Here is a 24,925-nt window from a genome sequence, read left to right on the forward strand (position 1 = left end):
TCTATCGTTTTGAAATACGGAATGTTGTGTACCGAAAGGTGTGTGGTCATTAAAGTTTCGTAGCAAGATGGCCAACCCAAATGTAACCAAATGGATCCCGCCCTTACCCCCGGGATGGGAAGGTCGCTGGGACGCCAACCAACGTACATAGTAAGTATATAATATGCCACATCACTCCAATCAAGTGTATGAATATGTGCGTATGGGAAACTAACATCTGTCACCGTTAAATTACTACAGTAATGTTGCGCACTGTTGCTGACAGCCAAAACACAGTGTTTCTACTGAAAGTAAACAACAACAAAGTCGTACATTGTTATATAAATAAAGAACAGCTGCTTCTAATATCTCGGTACCCAATTCAATGAGACTTCTATTAAATTAAAATGAAATGAAAACGTCTGCGATGGAATTAATAGATAAAATACTGTACATCGGGTACATTTCACTTAAACTGTAACCAAATGTTTAACAGGTTATTTCACAATACTTAAAATCACTTATAGTTGATTTCCAGTACAGGAACTTACTAGTTCCTCTTCACCGGACTAGTCGTTTAATTCAAGGGTTGGTCTATCTATCTATCTATATGTTATTCTTCACAGAGACCAAAATGGCTTTAACAGTGAGTTCGAGGAAAACCACTAACTTGCGTCACAGGAGCCTGCAGTTCTGTCAATAATTAATATTACTGTTATTATTAATTATTGACAGAACTGCAGGCTCCTGTGCTTGTGTATAATATGCAAACTCGCCTATTATACGCCGAATGTGGTATGGATTTGTTACTTAAAATAGCCAAAATCACTTTAAGCTTAATCTTTTCAAATTGTTTGTCCAAGTCGCATTGATTTACTCATGAAACATCATACAAATGCAAAAATAAAACTTATTTGCATGTGGGAAAGTACCAAATAGATGCAATACTTCGGTCGAGTTACTTCAAGTTTCTAAGAAGCCAACACTTTCAGTAAACGTCTTCTAGCAAAATATTATTGACCTTGTCGTAAATTAATGTGATTTTTAATAATATATTGCAAAAGTTACTGTTAAAGCGAGTTGGGTTATTTTTAGTAACAAATCCATACTCCAACTGGCCATGCATTTTAATTTTCTGCTCCTATCACAATACTATATACATGTACTATATAGTACATAATTATACACAGCATATGAGTGACTCCAGCACTTGTGTGTTAAGTAAAAGTTACATTTTCTCTTATACCGGGTCAATCCAAACTTTGCCCTAGTGATTAAAGGTAACCATGCATGTTCACTAGTCAATTACTTCCTATAAACTTGTGTTTCTTTTGAAGTTGGAGTGCACTTGGTGCATACTTAAATCAGTTTTAAATCTCCAACAAGGTTGTTAACAGTATATAGGTATAGCAATATGTATTTATTTAGAACTCATTGGATTTTATAGGTTAACAAATGTATATGTTTAGAATGAAGCATATAATTGAACACATGGGTTTTCATTTCCTAAATGTATATGTGAAGTAATAATATTTATTGTACTCCCCAGTTTCTTCATTGACCATGCAACAAAAAAGACATCATGGGAGGATCCTCGCTACAGCTCACAAGCGACTGCTCAACCACCATTTCCTCCTCAGAAGTCCTTGTATAAATCAAAGGACATGCCTGGAATCTCAACTGAGCCTACATTTGTCAAAGTAAGTATTATACAGATAACAACACAAATAAGCCTGCCTTTGTATTAGCAAGTATTATACAGGATAAGTCAACTCTTTTTATTTCACAATTTAATTGAAACTAGTTTTCTAACTTATATAAATCGCTATTGTTTGCCCGGATGGAAGCACACGCAAAGTGTCTTAATGTGGGAGGAAACCAGAGTAACCTGAGAAAACCAATGTGGACAGGCAGATGTCTCCATACCTTTTCAAGTCCGATTGGGGAATTGAACCCCGGACGCCTTGTGTTCGAATAAAAAGGAACATCCTTAAACCACTTTTATTAAGGTTTTAAATGTATGTCAGCATGCTTATACTTAAAGGTTTGGTAAGAGTTAAGCCCTTTAAATTTACTTGAATCAATTAAGAAGTGTTCTTCTAGATCTGTATATTGATTATTCCGATAGCAGCATCAATTGATTAGTAAATCTATAATTATATTTTACGTATATATGATGGTGATGATTTTGATCAATTTATTTCCAGCAAGATACAATGGCTAACAAGATACATATGGACTACCCACGAGTTCCTTTGGACACGATTGCAGACATTGTCAGCGCGTATGTATATCAACCCTTTGGCATAAGGACCATTTCTGTTAATTGCTATCAAATCTAAAGGAGTCAAATTATGTCAACTTATTTTAAATATATTATAAAATTCAACACTCAACTTTCTTTGTCATACTAGTATTATATAATGACTGAAAGTTAAACCTAAAACTTTAAGGAATTTCTGGTTTATTTTCTGTGTCATTATACTTACGACTGCTGAAATGCTGCAGATGATACCATGAAACAACATGCCACATTTAAGTCACTAGAGGTGTAAAGGTTTTACATGTACATAGTTAACAGATTACCAGGACTCTATTCTTGCCAAGTGTTCACTCATCCTAGTGTTGTCTCTGCATTACATTGCTTAAGGTCATTACAACAGTGTTATTTGTATGGCTACCAAATCATCCTACATATGGTGTGTATATAGATGTATATAGATTAAATGGTTAAGTTGCCTATGTCCATGTTGATACACTACTTTCTCTTTGATAAATACGCTGCTTCCAAAAATACTGATGCTGTTTTGGATTATGACTAGTACATGTAACAAATGTAAAATATCTTCTTTCTAATGCTGATCAATACAATAATTATATTGTTGTGTTATAACATTTCAAGATAGTAATATTACCTATTTTTATCTTTCATTTCCATCCATTTGCAAATGAATGCTGCCCGATACCACGCTAAACACTTTACAAATGAGAATGTGAAATTATACATGGAACTGGCTGTGTTTTAAGTGAGACACCTGGCCTTTTTCTTGTTTGAAGAACAGAGATTTGTTTAAAACAAGCTCTTGTTTTGTTTTCATGGAGTTGTTGGGCTGCCCTTTTAATTACATCAATGTTTATAAACTATTTATTATGACATGTTCAATATGTAATGTGCCACACATCCTGGCCTTCACAGGTGTAACTTAAATGAGCAGGAGGCCAGGATAATGCTTACAAGAATGGGTTACCAGAAAGGTGGTGAAGCTAATTCTCACTCAAGCTTGAAAACTGAGCAGCCAGCATTCAGGCCCAAGTCACCTGCTAAGGGGAAGGCCAAGTCACCATCAAGGTCTCCTGCAAGGTCACCTACACCGCCAAAATCAGCTCCTAAGCCAGTATCGGAGGCAGAGAAGAAGAGAAGTATGGATGTTTTTAACACAGCTGACACAAACTGCAGTTGATAGTCTTATTAAAGAATTACTTTATCCAGTATGTAATGTGTGGCCATCCAAATTGTGCAAATTTTAGTTTTTCCAATATACAAAAGAATCCTAATCACATATTTGAAATGTTAATTAGATTTCGACAAAGTGTCAAGACTGCTCATGGTGGTTCCTTTTTTGCAAAATTTTGAATTTTGAGTAATTTGTTTCTAAAATGATGAGTACCCCAAATTGTACACCATACCTAAGGCTTGGAAACCCTTATCTATTTCTATAAATTAGTATTCTCTAACCATACCAATCAAAGTAGCGTATCATTTATGGGTAACCCATGTTATGTACTTAAAACACCAGTTACAATAAACTGCATCAGACCAAAAAATTACTAAAGGCAGAATTGTTTTCAATGCTTGGAATTCCTCAAATGATTCTTTGACAGGGAACCACAATAAGCCTATAACACCCATATTTTATAGTATCTTATTAATGAAATATCATCATCTGTGGCTTATTGTTTGACAATCTGCTATAAATATAACCATTCTTTATACCTGTCAAATTAATCAGCTGGTGCCAGGTGCAAAACTGTCACCTGGTGAAAGAAACAGCAAAAATCAGATTCAGAAATATTTAGAATATGAAAGATAATAAAATTTTCAATCAAACATCTCAAAGCAATAATTTCATATAGAGTTCATCAATGAAAAAAAAGATACTGGTATTATAAAAATCAGTCTGAATACGTTTAAGTTAGAAATATTTTGTGTTTTGAGTTTAGTGTAAAAAAAGACCCTGTATATCTGGCCAAAACTATCGAGCAATATTGTTGTCACCACACTAGTCTCAGAAAAAGGCACATTTGGCACAAGCTAACAAATAGTTACTGCAGTCAAGGGATCTCTCCAGTAGGCAAATCAAGTGTTTCTCCTGTAAAACAGTTGGTGTTTTCAACTGATTACCTCCCTTCCTTTAGCAGTTGGAAGAGAATTCTTTCAGTCACTTTTGATTTAATTTTGTTTTGTATTGTTCTTTGATCAATAGACACATGGTTAGTGTAAAAGCAGTTAGGCTATGTATTTAATTGTGTGATTTGGATGAAGGAAGAATGCAAGTGCAAAGATGTGTTTTTTTAATTTTTTGTTACAGAAACTTTTTGAAACTCTTGTTTTCAGACAATCTTTTTACTATACTTCCGGGTAACTAGCCAACAAATGCTAAAATGGCATACCTTCACTCTAAACTGCATAATTTACCTAATCAAAAAGTTATTTACAGTGTGCTGTGCAGTTGGTAATGTTCACAGGGGATTATATTTTTACTGTAGTCCCGGTGTAATTATGGTAATTTGAAGGCCATGGTGAATGAATTGCAGTTCATATTGCCATAAAACCGCCCCATTGTGAAATGAAGCCTACCATTAATTTCTATTCTGACAAACTGTTTTCCATTTATTTTCTTTAAGTTTACTTTAATTTGATGTTTTCTATCTGAAAATGACAAAAATAAAGTCTGGGGTAGAAAAATTTAGGGAGGGCAGGGCCGCTTCACTTTACCATAATGGTGAAATTAAGGGCTTAAGCATTTTTTTTCTATTTGACTTTTTTAAACCAAATCTGTTTTAAATTAAATCAGTTTGATGTCCTGAATATGAAAATCACAAAAATTTAGTCTGGAGTAGAGAATTTAGGGTGGAGCAGGGGTGCTTCACTTTACCATAATGGTGAAATGAAGGGTTTGAGCATACATTTTTTTCTATTTGACTTTTTTAAACCAAATATGTTTTAGTTAAGGATGTACACCTCTGAGAAGTCAAAAAATTCCTGTATTAAACTTTTTTTCTTATATGGATTTTTGGAAAAAGGAGTTAATGGCATAGTAGTAATTGCAAAAAAACACTTTATGTCGGTGTGTTCGTTTTTGTGCTATGATCGGTCAAAGATACCAATTTAACACAACATGTGATTTTAGGTGATTTTTTGGTTTTTGACCATTTGCAGAACAAATTCATACAATTTCTTCCAAGTGTGTTATCAGATATGTATGAATGTTTGTAGAACTGATGAAAATATTATTTTCTTTTTAATTATGGAAGTTAAATTTCTTAATCTTATTTTTTTAACTCAGAAAGCCGATTTTAGTTACCCCTACCCCCTATTTTTTAATGAAAAAATACTAATTGTTTACCATTTTTTTGCAGATTAAATGCTTGATATAAAAAGTTCTGGTATTAAACTTTTTTTTAATATTCAATGAATTAAATGAAAATGTGTTTCTCTTTCTAAAACTTCTACAAAAATGGGGGGTCAGTGTGCTTCTTTTTTTGTCCAATTACCCTTTGTCAAAAGTGCTTCAGTTACACTAAATACGTAAAAAAATATCAATAATGTAAAATTTCCAATTTGTTGCATATTATTTTTATAATATTGAACATTATAAAGTTGTACACCAAAATTGAACCTGCTACAATTAAAAATGGCGACAAAGTGACAATTTAAGTGATCAATCTAGTGTCAAAAAAGGTGAAATTTTGGCCTTTTTTGAAGCGCAAGAAATACACATTAATACACATTTTCAAAATGGCCGCTGAATCGGTAATTTTTTTTTTAATTCTTGTTAAAAAAAGTTCTACAAACAACAGGCATCTAGTTTTTTGACATATTTTTCAGATGCGTGTTTGCTAATAAACTTGATCATAATTTGTTACGGGTAAATATTACAAAAACCCATTACACCAGATCAAAACGAGACTTGAACGTGATTGAAACCTCAGAAGAGTACATCCTTAACATCAATTCAATGTCCCGAATATGAAAATAATTCACCATTATGGTAAAGTGAAGCGCCCCTGTCACACCCTAAATTTCTCTACCCCAGACTTAATTTTTGTGATTACCATATCAGGACATCAAACTGTAAAAAAAAAGTCAAATAGGAAAAAAAATGCTAAAACCCTTCATTTCATCATTATGGTAAAGTGAAGTGCCCCTGCCCCACCCTAAATTTCTCTACCCCAGACCTTTTTTTTGTCATTTTCAGATAGAATACATTAGAAAAAAAGTTTGTCAGAATAGAAATTGATGGTAGCCTTCATTTCACCATGGGGCGGTTCTTTCCACCATTATGGTAATGTGAACCACGGTTCATTTCACCATTATGGTAATGTGAACCATGGTTCATTTCACCATGCTTCACAATACCATACTACACCGGTTACCAAAGATTGTGGAAAAATATATACGTAACAAGTTTGTGCAAAATTGAATATCAACCTACTAGTTTTGATTGAGACAACAGTAAAATATTAGCCCTGCAAATTAACAGATATACAGTATATAAAAAAGAAAAAAAATGCGTAATACTGTAACACGAACTTTCCTCTGTATTTTACATAAATGTTCTAATATGAGTATCTCTTTCTGGTAGTTTTGTCCAAACTGAAATCAGAGTTCCCTGCCCTGGACTCTGTGGTGGTGACGATGGCGCTTGATGTTTGTGAATACAAGGAGGATCAGGCAAGGATCATACTGAAAAGTTGGGGAGATAATGATAAAGGAGGCAGCAAGGCACAATCACGTCCAATGTAAGAACCTACACTGATATAGAGGGACTTCATCAATCAGGATCAGTATACAAACTGGCTTTAGTTTTAGGATGTACATGTGTCCCACTATTCACTCAGCCATTTAAAGATATTCCCAATCTGTTAAAAATTCAAACTTATTCAACAAAATATCTTGCTAGTGTAGAAGGCTGTAAAAAAAGTTCAAATATATTGCTTTGGAATTCTTTGAATACAAAGAGGTAAATTGTTTTCATAAACATTTTATTTTGTAAACAAATCTTTTGTGATATTTTCAGGTCAGGTTCTAAGACAACAGAAGCAGCTGCTCTTTCCTCTTCATCCCTGGAGCCTGTTCCTTTTGGCGATGATGGACGCCCTTCATCTAGGTTAGTACATAATGCACATCAGTTATAGCTTTAATACCAAAAACTCATACAGTCCTCACACAAATCTTTCAAAGCTAACTTTTATTTTGTGACACTGAGATGAATTAAAAATCTTGATATTAAGTTTATATTTCTGGTGAAAGGATATTATTGTTTGGAGAATTTTGCCTGTCCAATTTCATTACAATATCATTATGTTCAGATATAAAAGAATCTTATGATATTTTCGTCAAAGTAAAACAAGTCCTTAACTTTGCGAACTACTTTTCTTTCAAACACATGCTTTTGTGCATTGATAGAAGAAGTGATGCACGGCCTTCCTCTAGTAATAAGTCCAGTCAGCCCAGATCTGGTCAGCCCAAGAAGACAACATCTGTAGCAACAACCCACCCAGGCCATAAGAGGAATAAACCAACACATGTTACCAAGTAAGACTTCACTTAAACCTGATTAAAATATCTAGACCAAGATCCTCTAACTAATGCCTTGCATGTCTTTACACACAATTCCAATACTAAGTACAATTTTTGTACGACCAATTTTAATGTCTCAGATTTTGTTCAGAAAAAAAGGGTTTAGATATAAGGTGGATATGACTGGCTTTATTTTTAAGTTTAATAGAGTTGTAATGGAGAATCATGAATAGATTAGTGTTTGTTTTTACTTTAACTTTTGGTCCTCTGGAGGAGAAAGAGGATCATAGATTCCTGTTGTATATATATATATCCATCCGTCATCTGACCAGATGTGATTTGGCCTGAGAGGATGAACAGCTAAAGAGATGTTATAACTTTGTACGTCTATTATGTTACATAAGTGGGGATGTAACAGTATCATGACTGGAAACAAGAAGTCAATATCACGGTGAGAGGTCAAATATGAAAAATATATTTTTTGTGGTCTAATATGTGTCAAGACCAAACATTTTTATACAGAATCACATAATTTGATACAAAATAAATTTCCATTGGAATGAAAGGTAATGGAAATGCTGACAGAGCAGTTAAAAATGTGTATAACTTACAACAAACCAATATCAAACTGCCATATACAGATTTTAAACCAATTATTGGATCAGCCATTTAGAAAGTATGGCAGCAACGATTGAATCTCAAGACTATACCGTAGTAACAACATTTTAAAATGCCAACCAAAACTTAAACCTTGTCTCACCAGTTGGAAAGACCACAGAAATGTCTCAACAGCACTAACATAGCAATATTTGAATGTAGGTTATCATTTGAAATACATACTTACCTCAAACATCTGTGGTTTTTCTGCCTCGCTGTTCAGAATGAGTGAGAGACTGTTGACGAGAGCCAGTCTTCTCACAAATCTAGTGACCGTCTGCTGTCAGAATACAGTCAGTGCTAATTCTACAAGGTCAGGGCATTGTCAATATGGCAATAAGCATGTGCTTTCTGTCGTCTGCTTTTGTCCCATGATTTTGTTTTGTATTCATTTTCTCATAATTAGCATAATTTACAACTGCGGAGGTAATTTTGGTGACATTTGTAAAGGCTCCCTTACAATTAGAACTTGTTTTGTATTAATTTCTACATAAACTCTCATTGAACACTTGTAGTGACTAAATGTTACTGAAGGTAAATTGTGCTAACTCTAAATTCTGAAATAGATTATGCTGTTGATCAAGGTGCTATAAGTACATGTACCTGGTATGCATCAACATTTTTGCCCAGATATCGTCACTCCCTGATTAAAACACATGCATATATATTTAGTCAATCACCCCTTGACTTGATATTACCTTGGTAGTCATAATCAGTGATCAACAGCAAGAAAGTAAAATATCAATTTAAAGGCTAACAAAATAATCTCGATACTTTAAACTGTGAAAACAATTGAAAAAAAAAAAAAAAAATATTAGAGAGGAATATTCACTGGGGAAAAAAACCTGAACAGAATCAATGAGAGCATCAGTCATCAATCACAAAGGTTCCCTGTACACCGCAGGATGCATGCTTCAGACCCACAATTAGTAGAACAGGTTTCTGCTTTGGAATCATGTTGACCATTTTGTTCTATTTTTGTTCTAAATATCATTTGCAGCAGTATTTGTTTTCCATCATTCGTCCTGTCTTTCTAGACTGCAGAAGCCTGTACTGCAGCATGTACGTGTCAATTTGAATCGGGTATGAACTGTGTTGATAATCCGTTTCCAGTCTTTATGAATGACACAGTTTTGCTGGCAAACATCATAATGCACCCTACCGCATTATGATTTGTTTCCTTACAAAGCTGTGTCATTCATGTAGACTGTAAATGCCATATCAACATATTTCAATCCTTATATTTACCATTATTGGAGTATTTTCATATATTGGAAATTCAAATGTGCTTTTTGAAATTCTGAAGTGTGTATGCTTGTTCAATGAATAGTAGTACTTTTATGGAAGGTGAAAGGTATCCAATACTACAATGATTACATCATGATAATGATGACATCAATACTTGGGTCATGACATACAGTCTACATGAATGCCATGTGAATTTGGTAGGGTTATTGGTAGTAATGCTATACAGTGGTAAATATTGTATCTTTAATGCAATTACTTAATGTGCCAAGTTCATGTGCTTTCTTTTTGCTGTGTAAAGTCACATTTCAGACATTGTTTGTGATCACCGTATATTGTTTAGATACAGTGAACCAGTAGTAGTTACATGGCATGAACCAGTAGTTACATGGCATGCAAGTGAAATGTACAATAATATATACATGTTCTGTAGTATTTTTATTTTTCAACTTTATTAGATTAAGGTCAAAGAAACTTATATAGTTCGTTTCATTTTCTTCAAAGCATTACGAAAGTGACATTATATTTGATTTCTGTTTTTTCATCAGATGTTTTACTATAAATGTCACAGTTTCTCTTCGGATACAGCTGGTTCAGCCTCTTTATTAGTGACTGCACCAGATACAGCAACATATAATTACTGCACAACAATTAATGATAACATTTAATATGGATGTATTAAATAAAAATTAAATGAAGTGTACCACATTAAGATAATTAATCTAATGTTTTGGAATAATCAACAGATGACATTTGTTGAAATTGAAGTAAATTTGATGGCATGGTCAGTCAGTCCAAGCTCAGTCAGTTTAAGAGCTTACTTTTGGTAAAGCACAAAAGGAAGAGAAGTCAAGGTTCTTATATCAGTGCCACACTCAATAGTGTCACAACTGTCCTTTAGTATCTCCCCATGATTTGTATGAATTATAAGTATTCACGCAGAGAATATATATATTGTTAAAGTTGTAAATTGTAAAAAAAGCACCATTACATATCAATTTGTTCACCCTATACATTTGATTGTTGTTGCAGACAAACACAGCCTAGCAACCACGTTGTAATCAACCAACCGAGGGCCATCTCCACCAATAGGACCCCAACTAGTGGTCCCAACACAGGTCTGAGAATGGGACCAGACAAAACTATCCTCCTGTAAGTACACCACAGTATAAAGGGCCCGATTACATATACATGCACCAGACTTTTTAAGCCAGGAGACAGGGCGGAACAATTCTCTCCTGTTGGTACACCACAGTATAAAGGGTCCCACATACACAGTCCTATAAAAGCTAGGGGAAAGGTCCAAACAATTCTCTCCTGTTGGTACACCATAGTATAAAGGGTCCCACATACACAGTGCTAGTAAAGCTAGGGGAAAGGCCCAAACAATTCTCTCCTGTTGGTACACCATAGTATAAAGGGTCCCACATACACAGTCCTATTAAAGCTAGGGGAAAGATCCAAACAATTCTCTCCTGTTGGTACACCATAGTATAAAAGGTCCCATTACTTATTCATATGAGGTCATTATTGCCTACGAATAGGACCAGACAAATTTATCCTGTAGGTTTACCACAGACTACAGTGTCCTGTTATATATTAACATCAGGTAATCATAGCCTAAAGAAAGGACCAAGCAATTCTCTCCTGTTAGTGCACCACAGTATAAAATGTCCCATTGCACATTCCTATATATCAGGTAAGTACTGCCTAAGGACAGGACAAGACAAATCTCTCCTGTAGGTCCACCACATGATAAAGTGTCTGGTTATATGATAACATTAGGTAATTATAGCTTTTGATTTGACTTACCCTCATCATCCAATTTAAAAAACCTAAACACAGAAAAGATTGCGTGTTCCAGAAAAGCACCAACAATCTATCTGAGCCTTTACTCACTTTATTTTTATTCTTTAAATGAATGATTTTTGTTTCTAACTTTCTTTCTACTTAGATATGTAGTTCAAAAATAGGTTCCGTACAGTGGATGATAAAGTGATTATGAGTAATGCAAGTCCTTTTTTCAACAGTTCGGAATACACCTTGGTTCATGGCCCAAACCCTTCCAATCGCCAAGGACCGGAACCATCTAGGAGTTCTGGGGCTCAGGGGGCCACTGGACCTGACCCCATGAATCACTGTGGGTCTGAAGCGCTGGTTAACTCCAGACCCCAGGCCAGCTATCAGTCCTTCTTGGTAACAAGCATATAAGATACCTCTACTGTGAAGCTGCTAACAATACTAGCAGATAACCATTATCTCGTATAGCTGTCGTAAGTATTTCAGTGGTAAGTGAATCTTGTCAGAAGAATTAGTTTGAATTTCAGATATACAGATAATGATTGATATTCTTCTATAAACAGAAGAAATGAGAGTAACAGTCAGTTTAAAGCACTTCTTCTCCAACAAATGAGAAAAAATGCAGGCAAATATAAACTATGAATGATATAGAAGAAGTATTTGAATTATTTTCTTCTTATTTTACCGGTATTGATATTTAGACTTAAAGAGCGACCTCGATATTCTTGTAATTGTTCTTGGTATATTTTCATGGAAACAAATACTTACAGATGTAACCTTCTTCATGTTAACCTCTTGTTAGTAATTTTACACACATTGGGATAAACATTTTGTCAAATGTTCAAGGATCCCTGAACCACTGCCAAAATCTGTACTTAACTGTTTTCCCCAGCATGACTATGGCTTTGACAAAACGTTTCTGAAAAGAAAACCATACCTTACAGGACTTTTATGAAAAGTAATAAAAATGAAATAAATAAACTACATGTATGATCAATAATAGTGTTTTGAGGGTAAAACTTCAGTGGGGCTAGACCAGGATTTAAACACTGGACCTCAAATTGTTAAACTATTGCTCTAATTGATTGAGCAGCGTTGTCATCAGAAGTATTCTGCCCAAACTTTTCTACCATTATATCCAAACAGAAGTTAAGGGGAGGTTACTGCATATAGGAAAAACATAGTGCAGTGGGGCAAGGATCCTTAAGGAAGTTAAGGGGAGACGGAGGTTACTGTATATAGGAAAAACACAGTGCAGTGGGACAAGGATCCTTAAGGAAGTTAAGGGGATCCGGAGGTTACTGTATATAGGAAAAACACAGTGCAGTGGGACAAGGATCCTTAAGTAAGTTAAGGGGAGGTTACTGTATATAGGAAAAACACAGTGCAGTTGGACAAGGATCCTTAAATTATAGAGGTTCATTATGCTCGTGTGATAATACATAAATAGACTTATTTTAATCAGACTAAATATTGTAATTTATGAAGAATATATCAAATCTGTTGTGGAAGACATTTAGAATTTTATACTGAGCACCATAGAAATCAAAGGACCAACATTTTTTTCTCAGTTGTCAGTTTTAGAAATACAAAGATGTCTTATATACACAAATATAAGATGAGGAGTGATCGAATGTGTCACGGGACGGAAATGTTCCTGTTGTGACCCTTGAAAGTTGTCACAGGACGGAAATGTTCCTGTTGTGACCCTTGAAAGTTGTCACGAGATGGAAATGTTTCTGTTGTGACCCTTGAAAGTTGTCACGGGACGGAAATGTTCCTAATGTGACCCTTGAAAGTTGTCACGGGACGGAAATGTTCAGGTTAGCAACTGTTCTCAAATCTATTAAATCTAAGTAATGAATATAATCTTTCTATGAATATTTACGTGTGAATATTTTCACACTTATTTACTCAACACGAAAAACGTGAGCATTTCCTCACCGCAAATATTCTCTTTTACAGTATTTTGTGTACCATGAATACTATCTAATATGAATATATGTACAACTGTTATCTTAATACATACTAAACATATTTGCATGTTGTGTATGTATACCTGTAAATTGCTCTGATTGTTGTCTATTATAATTGTATGTATTTATCACAAATTTTTGGTAATTGACTTTTTGAGAGCTAGAACTTTTATGGTGTTCCTTACAATGTGTGTACGGTTTAGAAATTGTCAATTACATTAGTATATTTAACTTCACTACCTTCAATATGATGCCCTGTAATAGTACAAAACTGTACATTCTCCGTCTCGATTGCCTTATCTTTTTACTGTTGAGTGTTGTAGGATTTTAATTGCATGTTTTTGCCTTAAGTTGTTTGAGTACTCATTTTCGCTGCTGCACTAACTTAAATGAGGTAGACATACATACCCTCTCGTAAGTCTAAACAATTAAATGCATAATTGGATATCTAAAATATGTCCATGTCTGATAAATTGTAATTAAATGATAAAATGTATGGCCAGGAATACAAACTATCTTCAAAGCAACGAAGAATGAAAATAATTTGGAAGAAAAAGTTATGTAATTAATCAAATGTTTTTGGTTAATATAGTGGAATTTTAATAAGGGTCCAATACATATATATATTTAACTTAGAACCTGAAACAGAGTGTAGCTTTTATACATGTGATCCTCAGAACTGTTACCTCATGTTTCGTTTTGTTTCATCTTATGTTCTGTTTGTCTTTCATACTCATTATTATGAATAAAAGTCAAAAATACCCTATTTGTATATATTATATTTCCTTTGCTCCCAATTATCATGAACAAAACAGGTTTATATAAAATCATTACCTGAAGAGTTTTCCGATTAATTTATACACTTACTTGCCCGTCAGTTTGTAGTCCATTAGTACTTTACACTGTGTCAACATTCAGGGTTTTTGGGAATGGCACTTTGGTCATCTCGGTTTGAAGCTAGAAAAATACGATGTGTGACCGATTGATGATTGATACTGATGTATCTCAATATATCAAGTGGAGATAAAGGTAGAATTGATCACCACTGGTGTTGATTATTTTTCTCGTAGCTCTACGACACAAAAGCCCTTATTTTTCGTCGACTCATCTATTTGTCAAATTACCTTTTTTCGGGTCTCTACATTGCATCGACTTTGTACACACAAGTTCTTTTCCGTGTGAATATAGGCATTCTTAAAATAGACCTGAAATTAAAAGTTCAAGTGGAATTCGTTATTTAATGTATTCCTATGTATCAGAGTTTCAGACGAGTGAACATTTCCTGTTTTCCTCACTCTGAGGAATCTGTCTAGTAATATTAAGTTACGGATAGTTGAGCAAGTCTGTTTGATGAGCTTATAACGACTTATCTAGAAAGTAAAGAAGAACTATACATGTCAGAACCAACGAAGTAAAACATTACATTTCATCCAAACAAAAGTGAACTTCAACATCGGGTTTTGATTTATTCTAGCTGTAATGCTGGTTCCCTCAGAAAAGAATCTGTACAAGATAACTCAAAAATTGCTGAAATTGAAAGCTTATGTTTTTAATAATTACTCAATTTGAAAGGTGACCAAAATAATAAATTGGAGCGATGTTTTCAACGAAGCGTGTACAAAACCCAGCAAAATTAAACGAGGTGGCAATAGTAATGGCACTACGGTAATAACCGAGTTACACCTGACATTACGACTTATCATGAAAACAAAGTAAACAAAAATACAAAGATTATACAAATGTAGTACTAATTTAAAATTGTTAAATAAATTCGTCACAAGACGAAAAAGGATATTACCGGCTTTTCAAACTAAAGCAAAAAACAATTTAGGAAATATCAACTTAAAAGAAAAAGTAAACAAGGAGTTTCATACTTAAATTAATTGCATTGCAAAGGACAACAGGGGGAAAGTTGATGTGTTTGACGGATATTTAGTATTATTAGTGTATTTACAGAAGAACTTAATGAAGATATACAAACATTGGAAGCATCACCTATACAGCTACCGTTTAAGGAAATAACAAATAAAGTTTCAGTTAAAGGATAATTCACGTCCTTAGATAACCTTAGCTGTTAGAACGTTATACCCTATAACACCAATCAATGATAACTTGATTAATTCACCACAGGCACTGAAAAAATCATCTATGTGTAAGCCGCCCACTAAACTGTGTATCTGAACAGGAAAGCATTGTTCCATCAGGTAGCGCAGACATTTTATAGAAAGGTCCAAAAAATCCGATCCAGGAAATTATTGGCAGATTAGACTTACAAGAATCTTTTGGAAGACATGATAATTAGTTAACATAATTTATTGTTAAAAGTATTATCTATGCAGTCCTAATAGGTACAAGATATGGACAAAACAATTCTTCTTTACCTAAAACATCCATTAGATCATTTCTTCTTATTTACCAAGTCACTGAAGCGTAAAACATAGGGCAAATTCAGCGTTTTTAATAAGCGTAGATCGACCTTAGCTTAACCATATTGTCAGTATTATCAAAATATCACTTAATTTAGTTATTGATGTAGACCGAAATATTCGTAGTTTTGTGATACATGAGAAATATTAAGTATTGAGAAGGTCACAAAGGGGCTTTAGATATTTATCGAATAGCCTGCGCCAGGAGAGCAACTCTAGCTGCATCATTGATGGAGGTATTGTCAGTGTTGCAGTAATAGTTACCAAGATGTGGACTTTACTTGCTGTAATGTGGGAATATCAAGGAAGCTACTAAAGTGTGAAATCCAGCATCAACAGCACATGTGTTCAGTAGAACGTTTATACATTGTAGACTCATCATAACGTATAACGCTCAGGAATTTTACCTTTAATAGTATGACGTTTTACAACGAAAAACATAAAGAAGGTAAACACGTTCTTTGTAAATATAAATATATAGATTATGTTACTGTTTTTAAGTAAACTGTTAAACTGATGAACAATCTACTGTTGCATTATGCATACTCTAGATAGCCAATCGTGTTTACGTTATGGCGTATCCGCTACGTACGCACTGCTACGTATTAACAAGTGTTGGGTGTGAACATGCCACACGGTCGGTGTTTCCGGTGTGACTGACAGCGTACGGCAAATGTTAGTTTTTGTACACATACAAGTTAATGCGGTCACCCATGGAATGAACAAACTTGTATATAGGTTAAAAAATAATGTTTTACTAATTCATATATTTAAAGAATTTGAAAAATAATAAACTCGTATTTGCTTAACTACAAGATAATTTGTAATGTTCATTATGTAGATATTTTTCATTATTGCAATACCAGTCTTCTGAAAAGTATTATTCAAGCAAAACCAATCAGGTTTAAAAGCAAAAATATCTTAACCAAATAACGGTTCTTTTTTAAACTAAGATTTATTTTTTTCTTTCATTTTTAGCTCACCTGGTCCAAAGAACCATGGTGAGCTTATGCCATACTGCAGCGTCCGTCGTCCGTCCGTCAATTTTTCCTTTAAAATGCTACTTGTCCTGAACGGCCAAGTAGATTTTGAATAAATTTGGTCTGAAGTATCCTTGGGTGAAGGGGGAGCCAGTTTTGTATTAACCGTGGGTCTGGCCCCCAGGGGAAATAGAGGTAAAACCTTTAAAATCCTTCTTCTACCGTAGGGTTTAAGGGATTTTATCCTTATTCAGTCTGGAGCATCCTTGGTCCAAGTGGACTCAATTTTGTATAAACCGTGGGTCTGGCCCACCAGGGGCCCGAGGGGCGGGGCCCAATAGGGGAAACGTAGCAAATTATTCTTGAAAACCCTTCTACTTCTGTAAGAATGAAAGGATTTGGTCCATATTTGGTATGGAGCATCCTTGGGTTAAGGGGAACCAATTTTGTATAAACGGTGGGTCTGGCTCCCCTGGGGGCGTGGCCCAATAGGGGAAATATAGCAAATTCTTAAAAATCCTTCTTCTGTAGGAATTGAAGGATTTGTTCCATCTTTGGTCTGAAGCATCTTTGGTGAAGGGGGAACCAATTTTGTATAAACCGTGGGTCTGGCCCCTCAGGGGCCTGAGGGGCGGGGCCCAATAGGGGAAACATAGCAACATATTCTTTAAAAAGCTTCTTCTTCTGTAGGAATGAAAGGATTTGGACCATTTTTGGTGTGGAGCATCCTTGGGTAAAAAGGAACCAATTTTGTATAAACGGGGTGTGTGGCCCCATGGGACCTGAGGGGCGGGGCCCAATAGGGGAAATAGAGGTAAACCTTTAAAATCCTTCTTCTACCATAGGGATGAAGGGATTTCTTCCCAATTTGGTCTGGGGGATCTTGGGCAAAAGGGACTCAATTTTGTATAAACAGTGAGTGTGGCCCCCCTGGTGGCAGAAGGGCGGGGGCCCAATAGGGGAAACAGCAAATTCTTCAAATACTTTCTTCTTCTGTACGAATGACAGGACTTTGTCCAAATTTGGTATGAAGCACCTTTGGTGAAGGGGAACCAATTTTGTATAAACAGTCTGTCTAACCCCACTGGAGGCAGAGAGGCGGGGTAGGGGAATTAGCGGTAAAACCTTTAAAATCTTTCTTCTACCATAGAGATTAAGAGATTTTATCTTAATTTAGTCTGGAGCATCCTTGGGCCAAGGGGACTCAATTTTGTATAAACAGTCTGTCTAACCCCACTGGAGGCAGAGAGGCGGGGTAGGGGAATTAGCGGTAAAACCTTTAAAACCTTTCTTCTACCATAGAGATTAAGGGATTTTATCTTAATTCAGTCTGGAGCATCCTTGGGCCAAGGGGACTCAATTTTGTATAAGCAGTGGGTGTGGTCTCCCAGGGGGCAGAAGGGCGGGGCCCAATAGGAAAAATAGAGGTTAAACCTTTAAAATCCTTCTTCGACCATCGGAATTAAGGGATTTTATCCTTATTTAGTCTGGAGCATCCTTCGGTCAAGGGGACTCAATTTTGTATAAACGGTGGGTATGACTCCCCCTAGGGGCATAGGGGTGGGGCTTTGTTTGAAATTCGTTCTCGCTATATCTCAAGTACTGGATGGATCTTTCTGAAATTTCATATGTACTTACAGCACCTACCAGAGAGTGCTATATCTTTACTTCATACCAATTATTTTTAACATATCTAGGTGAGCGATACAGGCCCTCTGGGCCTCTTGTTTTAAATATTGTCAGCAAAATTATAAAATAAGGTGTTATTGGAAAATATGTTTGATACAAGCAAGAATAGAGATCTCTTGTACTAAAAATGACGCATTGGCACAATAAACATTTAAGTTAAATACGTTTGATAGAGAAGTGTGAAAGAAAAGGGGGTAGTAGGGAAGCTTTTTAGATCACCTGAGCTTTGCTCAAGTGACCTATTTTAATCGCATTCCGTCCGTCGTCGTCCGTCGTGCGTAAACTTTTTACATTTTCAACTTCTTCTCAAGAACCAATGAATGGAATTTTTTCAAACTTGGTCAGAATCATCCTTGGTAGATGAGGCTACAAAATTGTAAAATTGGGATTTCAACCCTAACCCCTGGGGCCCGGGCGGGGCCCCAAAGGGAAAATTAACCAATATTTCAAAAATCTTCTTCTCCAGGCTCAGATGTATCACATTCGTTTTCTCTGCATGGAAAGAAGGGTCATCAGGGGCTTTATTTAAATTGTAAATTTCGGACCCCCGAGCTATCCGTTCTCCCTTGGGAAGGGGGTTAAGTTTACTATAGTTTATATAGGGAAATTACACTTTTGGGTATATTTTATCCATTTTCAGCAGAAAATTACTCAAACTTAGCCAGAATCATCTTTGGTGAATGAGGTATTACATTGTAAAATTGGGATTCCTGCCCCATCCCCAGGGGCTAGGGCGGTGCCCCAAAGGGAACATTTACCAATATTTTAAAATTCTTATCCTTTGATGACATGACAAGTATTGTATTTCACTTAGTTTACATGCTGATTTCCACATCACATCTAAACAATAAAATAAAGCTACCAGTACATATGATATAACTCAGGTGACCGCTAAGGCCCTTGGGCCGCTTGTTTAAGCTATCAATAACTCTTAAAATATCAAAATGTTTTCATCGAATTTACTATGACAAGATAATGCAATTCGATAACAAAATATGGAATTAAGGTTAGATAGAATTTCTTTGAAAATGATATAAAAATCGAAATTGCCATCGTTAAAATTTGGAATACATCAACTTATTCTTCTTTATCGGTCTAGTTATACATCTCTTAAACATGGTATTAGCATTTTTCTTCTGTCTGATTGACGGTACAGAACATCATCTTGACATTATTTTATATGATTTTGTAAGTTTAACTTTTTAACTTTACATTATAATTCATGTTTAACTTTGTCTTATCATGAAATATAATTTAGAAATAATTATTATTATTCAATCCTTACCTGAACCCCGAAAGTCTCTTTACATGTTTGTACCTCCCCCTCTGTTTAAACAGTAGTTGGGACTGGTTTGAACGTTTATCGTTTTGGCCACTAGCATCACCGATATTATGGCGTATGGTGTAGTGTAATTAATGTTTTTGGCATACTGTTCATATTACAACATTACAAAAGTGCAGTAACATGTATGTGTGTTGTGTTCATCTTTCTAAATACAGCGGTGTAGACTATGGTGGATTATTTTTGTATCCGAGGTTTGCCGTAATCTTGAAAGGCAAAGCGATCTATTTTGAGTAGTGGCACCGTTCATAGCATACACACTTTACACATTATCAATATGAAACTAACCAGTACTCCTCTTAAATTTGAATTCATATACTTTAGGGGGTTTACGCACTTCCTGGTTTAGACCAGTTTGGATGTTCCACTTTTTGGCCCCTAGCATCACTGATTAGTTCCCTGATGGACGACACATTTCAATAGTGCAGTGCAATTCTTTTGACATACTGTATCGAATATTTAAGCACTGAACTGCTTTCATTTGGTATTCATATTGCCAATGAATGCCAACTGAAAGCAGTTTAATACATACATTTAGCATTTTTGGAATCTGTTCATCTCATAAAAAAATAATTACACATATTATTTTTCTGCATTTAGTTCAAACAGTGATTGTATCGTGTATGCTTTTTCAATGAATAGAACATCCATCTCCCGGATATGGTCAGTGGTATGCAACATGTCCATGTCATTTAAAGCCTTATGAATGCCAACTAAATTTGGTAGGGTTATACAGTTACAATGCCATACGATGGTAAATATGTAGCGGGTGGGAAAGTTGTCGTAATAAGACAAAGCCGCTGGGTTCGGTTCTATTGCATTTTAATGATCATAAATAGAAACATTCTGAAATACACAATAAAAATACGCATAAGCTCTACATACATTTATGTCATATTCAGGTAAAATACAATCTACAAATCTTAACAATTCAATGATCAGTACTAAGATAATAAAATTACAACATTTTCTGGTACTTATTTCTGATATTTTCCGAAAAGAAATTATTCAATGATATAAGAATAAAATCTATGACTTCAGCAAAATAGTTATTTTACTTTATACATTATCATACACGTTTACAATACTTCGAATCTTGAAATTCCAAGTACATGAATTTAATATCACATTTATACACTATCAGTACATTATAGATGCAGTATAAATTCACTTTATATACAGTATAAATACACTTACAACACGTATCGTGCATTAACGTCACAAGGCAGAAAACGCGTGTCCTAATGACTAAACCGTCATCATCTCACATAATGAATCTGAACGAACTACAATAAATACAATAGAATAATAGAGAAACGTATCACAACAAATGCATAACGCTTAACTTTTACAATACATATATTTAACTTATAACGGGATCACAAATACCCGAACCTTCATTCCAGAATAACATATTTAGTATCAAACCGGTCATCAAATCAACGATTCATTAAAACATATTATTAAACCATTCACACTTATCATACACACGGGAAGATACACACTTTGGAATAGAGTTAATATAGAATCAAACTAATTGAAATAGACATTTCATCTTACCGAAAATAGACCTGTTAATATCAAACTGAATCTCCCGACCTGTTCTCCTTTCAAATCAATTTAAAAAAGTGACCGGAAGCTAAAACAAACCTACACGAGTACTAACGACACAAACTTTCGACTAACGAAATAACTTCGTCGAAGTCCGCCAAGTCCGTCACTTGTCTTACCTGTCACTGATCACAACTCACATACATGTATATACGTACACACAAACCGCCGCGCCTGCCCGAATGTTTCCCGCGCGGAGCGTAAAGATAAGACGTTACGTCTTGCGTCGTGAATTATATAAACACGGACATTATATCAGTAATATATTTATACGAACAGTATTACAAAAATTTCATTCATGAATGAATATGTATGAATACATATGCTATATAGTATAAATACAACATATTAAAAAACAATACATTCAAACATATATTATATTATATGAATACTTTTAACTGAACAAATGATGCCTAAATAAATCGACCCTGTTACAAATACAACATTATAGAGGTACAATCACGTGTGTGTACGAAACATTAATAAGGGCACCACACAACAATGAAGGGGGATACCGGATCACAAAATACGTGCAGTCTATTGTGAGATAATTTCCTCTCTCCCACAACCACTATAGGTTTCCTCACTCCTAACTTATTGGATAAACCTACTAGGAGTTGTTTACATTCTAGACGTGGTTTATTGATCAGTCTTCTAATTATGACGTCAAGTAACAATGCTTTGCGACGTCATCGTCTATTGTGACGTCATGGTTTATGGCAATTGTTTCTCCACTCGGAAACAATTCAGTGATTATGTATTTCTAAGAGAAAAATATGGTTTTCAAGATACAATATCTGAACATTTTGAGGAAAAAGGTCGCAACACTTGTGATGGTTGATTATCATTTTCATCTAAATCTCGTTAGATAATTTCCGAAATTAAACCTGGTCTTTATACCATTTGAAAATTGAATACATTGAGTTAGGGGGAACCTCTATTTATCAATGCCCATTCGATGCACAGATCCTACACATTATACATGTTAACATCAGGACTTACAGAGGCGAATTAAATGGGTCAATTACTATCATATTGGAAAGTTGATTTTCAAATAATTGATGTTAATGTATTATGAAGGATGTTCTTATACGTATCAATTTCGTTTGACCTCTTTTTTATCTGATAATTTAACCTTTCCACTCGTAAAAATTGCAGTATATTTCAAATACCCCTGCTCAGTTTACCGTTTATAACACTCATCAGAATGATCAGTGGCGTCACACGACCAAATAGGGTTCATTGGTTCATGAGTGTCGCACAACCAAATGGTGTTCATTGCTTATAATAAATTATTGTATGATGTTCTAAGAAATATGTCATGCGAAATTAAAATATTTAACGTAACACCTACACGTTTCCAAGCTACTCTGCCGTGTAATTATTTGTTTTCAGAATACATAACCTAGAAATTAAGCTGGATAGATTGATGCCGAGGGGTTATATTAGAAGAGGGATTTAGCTGGATAGATTGGTGTTCATGGGTTATATTATAGGAGGGAGTTAGCTGGATAGATTGGTGTTCAGTGGTTACATCAGAAGAGGAATCCATATGGATAGATTCAATAAGATTGATCAGTTTGGAAATATGTGATATCAAAGTTTGACTTTCTACACAAACAATGAACGTATTAAACGTGTCGCAACGTTACAAGACCGACTGGTCCCTTTGTCAAGTTATGCACTCAGCCTTTGCTTGACAAAAGAACCAGTCGGTCTTACAACGTTGCGACACGTTTACATTGTTTGTGCAGAAACTAAAACTTTGATATCATCTGGTTGGGGTACTCAGCTTAAAATTATTACAGGAATAATGCACTGAGTTTTGGCCATGTTTTCATTTCAAATACTATATATATAAGAGGGATGTCTATCAAGTATTCCTCATTTTTAAACTTCACCAAAAATATTCATATTATTAAATAATTGGGACAATTTTATATTTTAGTTTCCAAAATAATATAAGGACTTGTTAGAAGTTCTGTAACATAGCTACCCTGCCGACATCTGGTCAAATAAACCCAATGTGCTAACCAGTCTGAGTCAAAGGGGTAGTGACAAAGTCAAAAAAATAAAAAAAAGTTACGGCGCCATTCTTTCTCTGGATAAGGTTTGCAATGTTATATAAACGGTCTATCTGTCGCGACAAAGTTCGCACAGTTACGTATTATATCCTTGCACTTGAATCTAAATCGGTCGCAGAAAACCTGCACAGTTACAATGCAATAAACGCAGTATTATGGTAATCTGTCGCCGCTTGTCCGCACAGCCACATTATAATCTGCACAAACAATTTGTAGTAATCTGTGAGACATTGTCTACACAGCTACAAAACACTACCTCAACCGAGAGGAAGACTGGTACTATTACAAGCATTAAGTTGAGTCTACCCCATATATGCCAAACTTTTATTCTGATGTATATATAGAGTATGTGTACTGTTGATATAATGTTGTGATGATTGATGCTATATATGTTTACACTATATGTACATGATGTCGCTAATTAAATGTTATACATATAACTTATCTTCCGTTATTTGTTCAATTTAAAATCTGGATATATTTGTGTTCTGGAGTTATACCAGAAAGAGTGATTTGGCTAACTTACTGGTGTTCAGGGTTATAAAGGAAAAGTGGTTTGCTGGATAGATTAAGAAACACGAGAAATATAGGGAGAAGGTTTAAGCTGAATAGATTTTGGTGTCGGATTGGTTAACTTCCATATAAAATATCCATGAACATGTTTAACATAGGATATAAAATAGACTCAATTCAGATTAAATCTATCTATTTTTTCAACAATAATAAGAACATGTGCACACGCGTGCATCTACGTATATTTTATATTTTACATTCAGTACTAAGAGTAACTGTTAGATATTACAAATTCTAGAATCATTGGTTACTTTAATTCGGTTTCACATCGCTGTGTTCCTGGTGAGTTATATATGCAATATGAGTTTGTAAGGAAGAACATGTGTTATATACTTGAATACCGTATTATTTGTTTTCTATAATACGTTAGCCCGAGTTTTCTCTGGCCCTGACACCAGATATAGATAGTTTGACAGATAAATAGTAACACTTTAACAAATGATCCAACCGGATGGTGTACCCTTGGCCTGTGCTGTATCTATGCGCACCTATAAAATTACATTGCCCGTAAAATGTATGCAACACATTTTGCTATATGGATTTAGTTGTTTATTATATTGAGACATTCCTATGAAAATTGTGGAATTCAATAGGACCCACACACTAACAACTTAAAAGTGTAAATGTGTATTGTATGATGAGGTAATACAGTCCTGAAACATGACATAAATGGAGGTATATTTGAAGGCAAATAGCGCTAACCCCTTGTCCACTTCCCGTCACGATATCCATGCAGCTTCCGGTGTCGGCGATACGACG

At 34.9% G+C, this 24,925-nt stretch overlaps 1 protein-coding gene across 2 annotated transcripts; it reads left to right on the plus strand.

Moving 5' to 3' along the window:
- The first annotated feature begins 4 nt into the window (after window positions 1-4).
- On the plus strand, window positions 5-12,753 carry LOC110447559 (BAG family molecular chaperone regulator 3-like). 2 transcript variants are annotated; one of them, XM_021493334.1, is made up of 10 exons: window positions 5-150; window positions 1,529-1,679; window positions 2,187-2,263; window positions 3,176-3,399; window positions 6,846-7,002; window positions 7,281-7,370; window positions 7,670-7,798; window positions 8,664-8,753; window positions 10,718-10,837; window positions 11,716-12,753. In XM_021493334.1, the coding sequence occupies exons 1-10, from the start codon at window positions 68-70 to the stop codon at window positions 11,894-11,896; spliced, it is 1,302 nt and encodes a 433-aa protein (XP_021349009.1). In that variant the 5' UTR covers window positions 5-67; the 3' UTR covers window positions 11,897-12,753. The 2 variants fall into 2 exon arrangements, with proteins under 2 accessions (XP_021349009.1, XP_021349011.1); XM_021493336.1 differs by lacking the exon at window positions 8,664-8,753 and having other exon boundaries at window positions 9-150.
- The last annotated feature ends 12,172 nt before the right edge of the window (window positions 12,754-24,925 follow it).

Source organism: Mizuhopecten yessoensis, unplaced genomic scaffold (genome assembly GCF_002113885.1).
Source record: "Mizuhopecten yessoensis strain PY_sf001 unplaced genomic scaffold, ASM211388v2 scaffold3459, whole genome shotgun sequence".
Classification (NCBI taxonomy): Eukaryota; Metazoa; Mollusca; class Bivalvia; order Pectinida; family Pectinidae; genus Mizuhopecten; species Mizuhopecten yessoensis.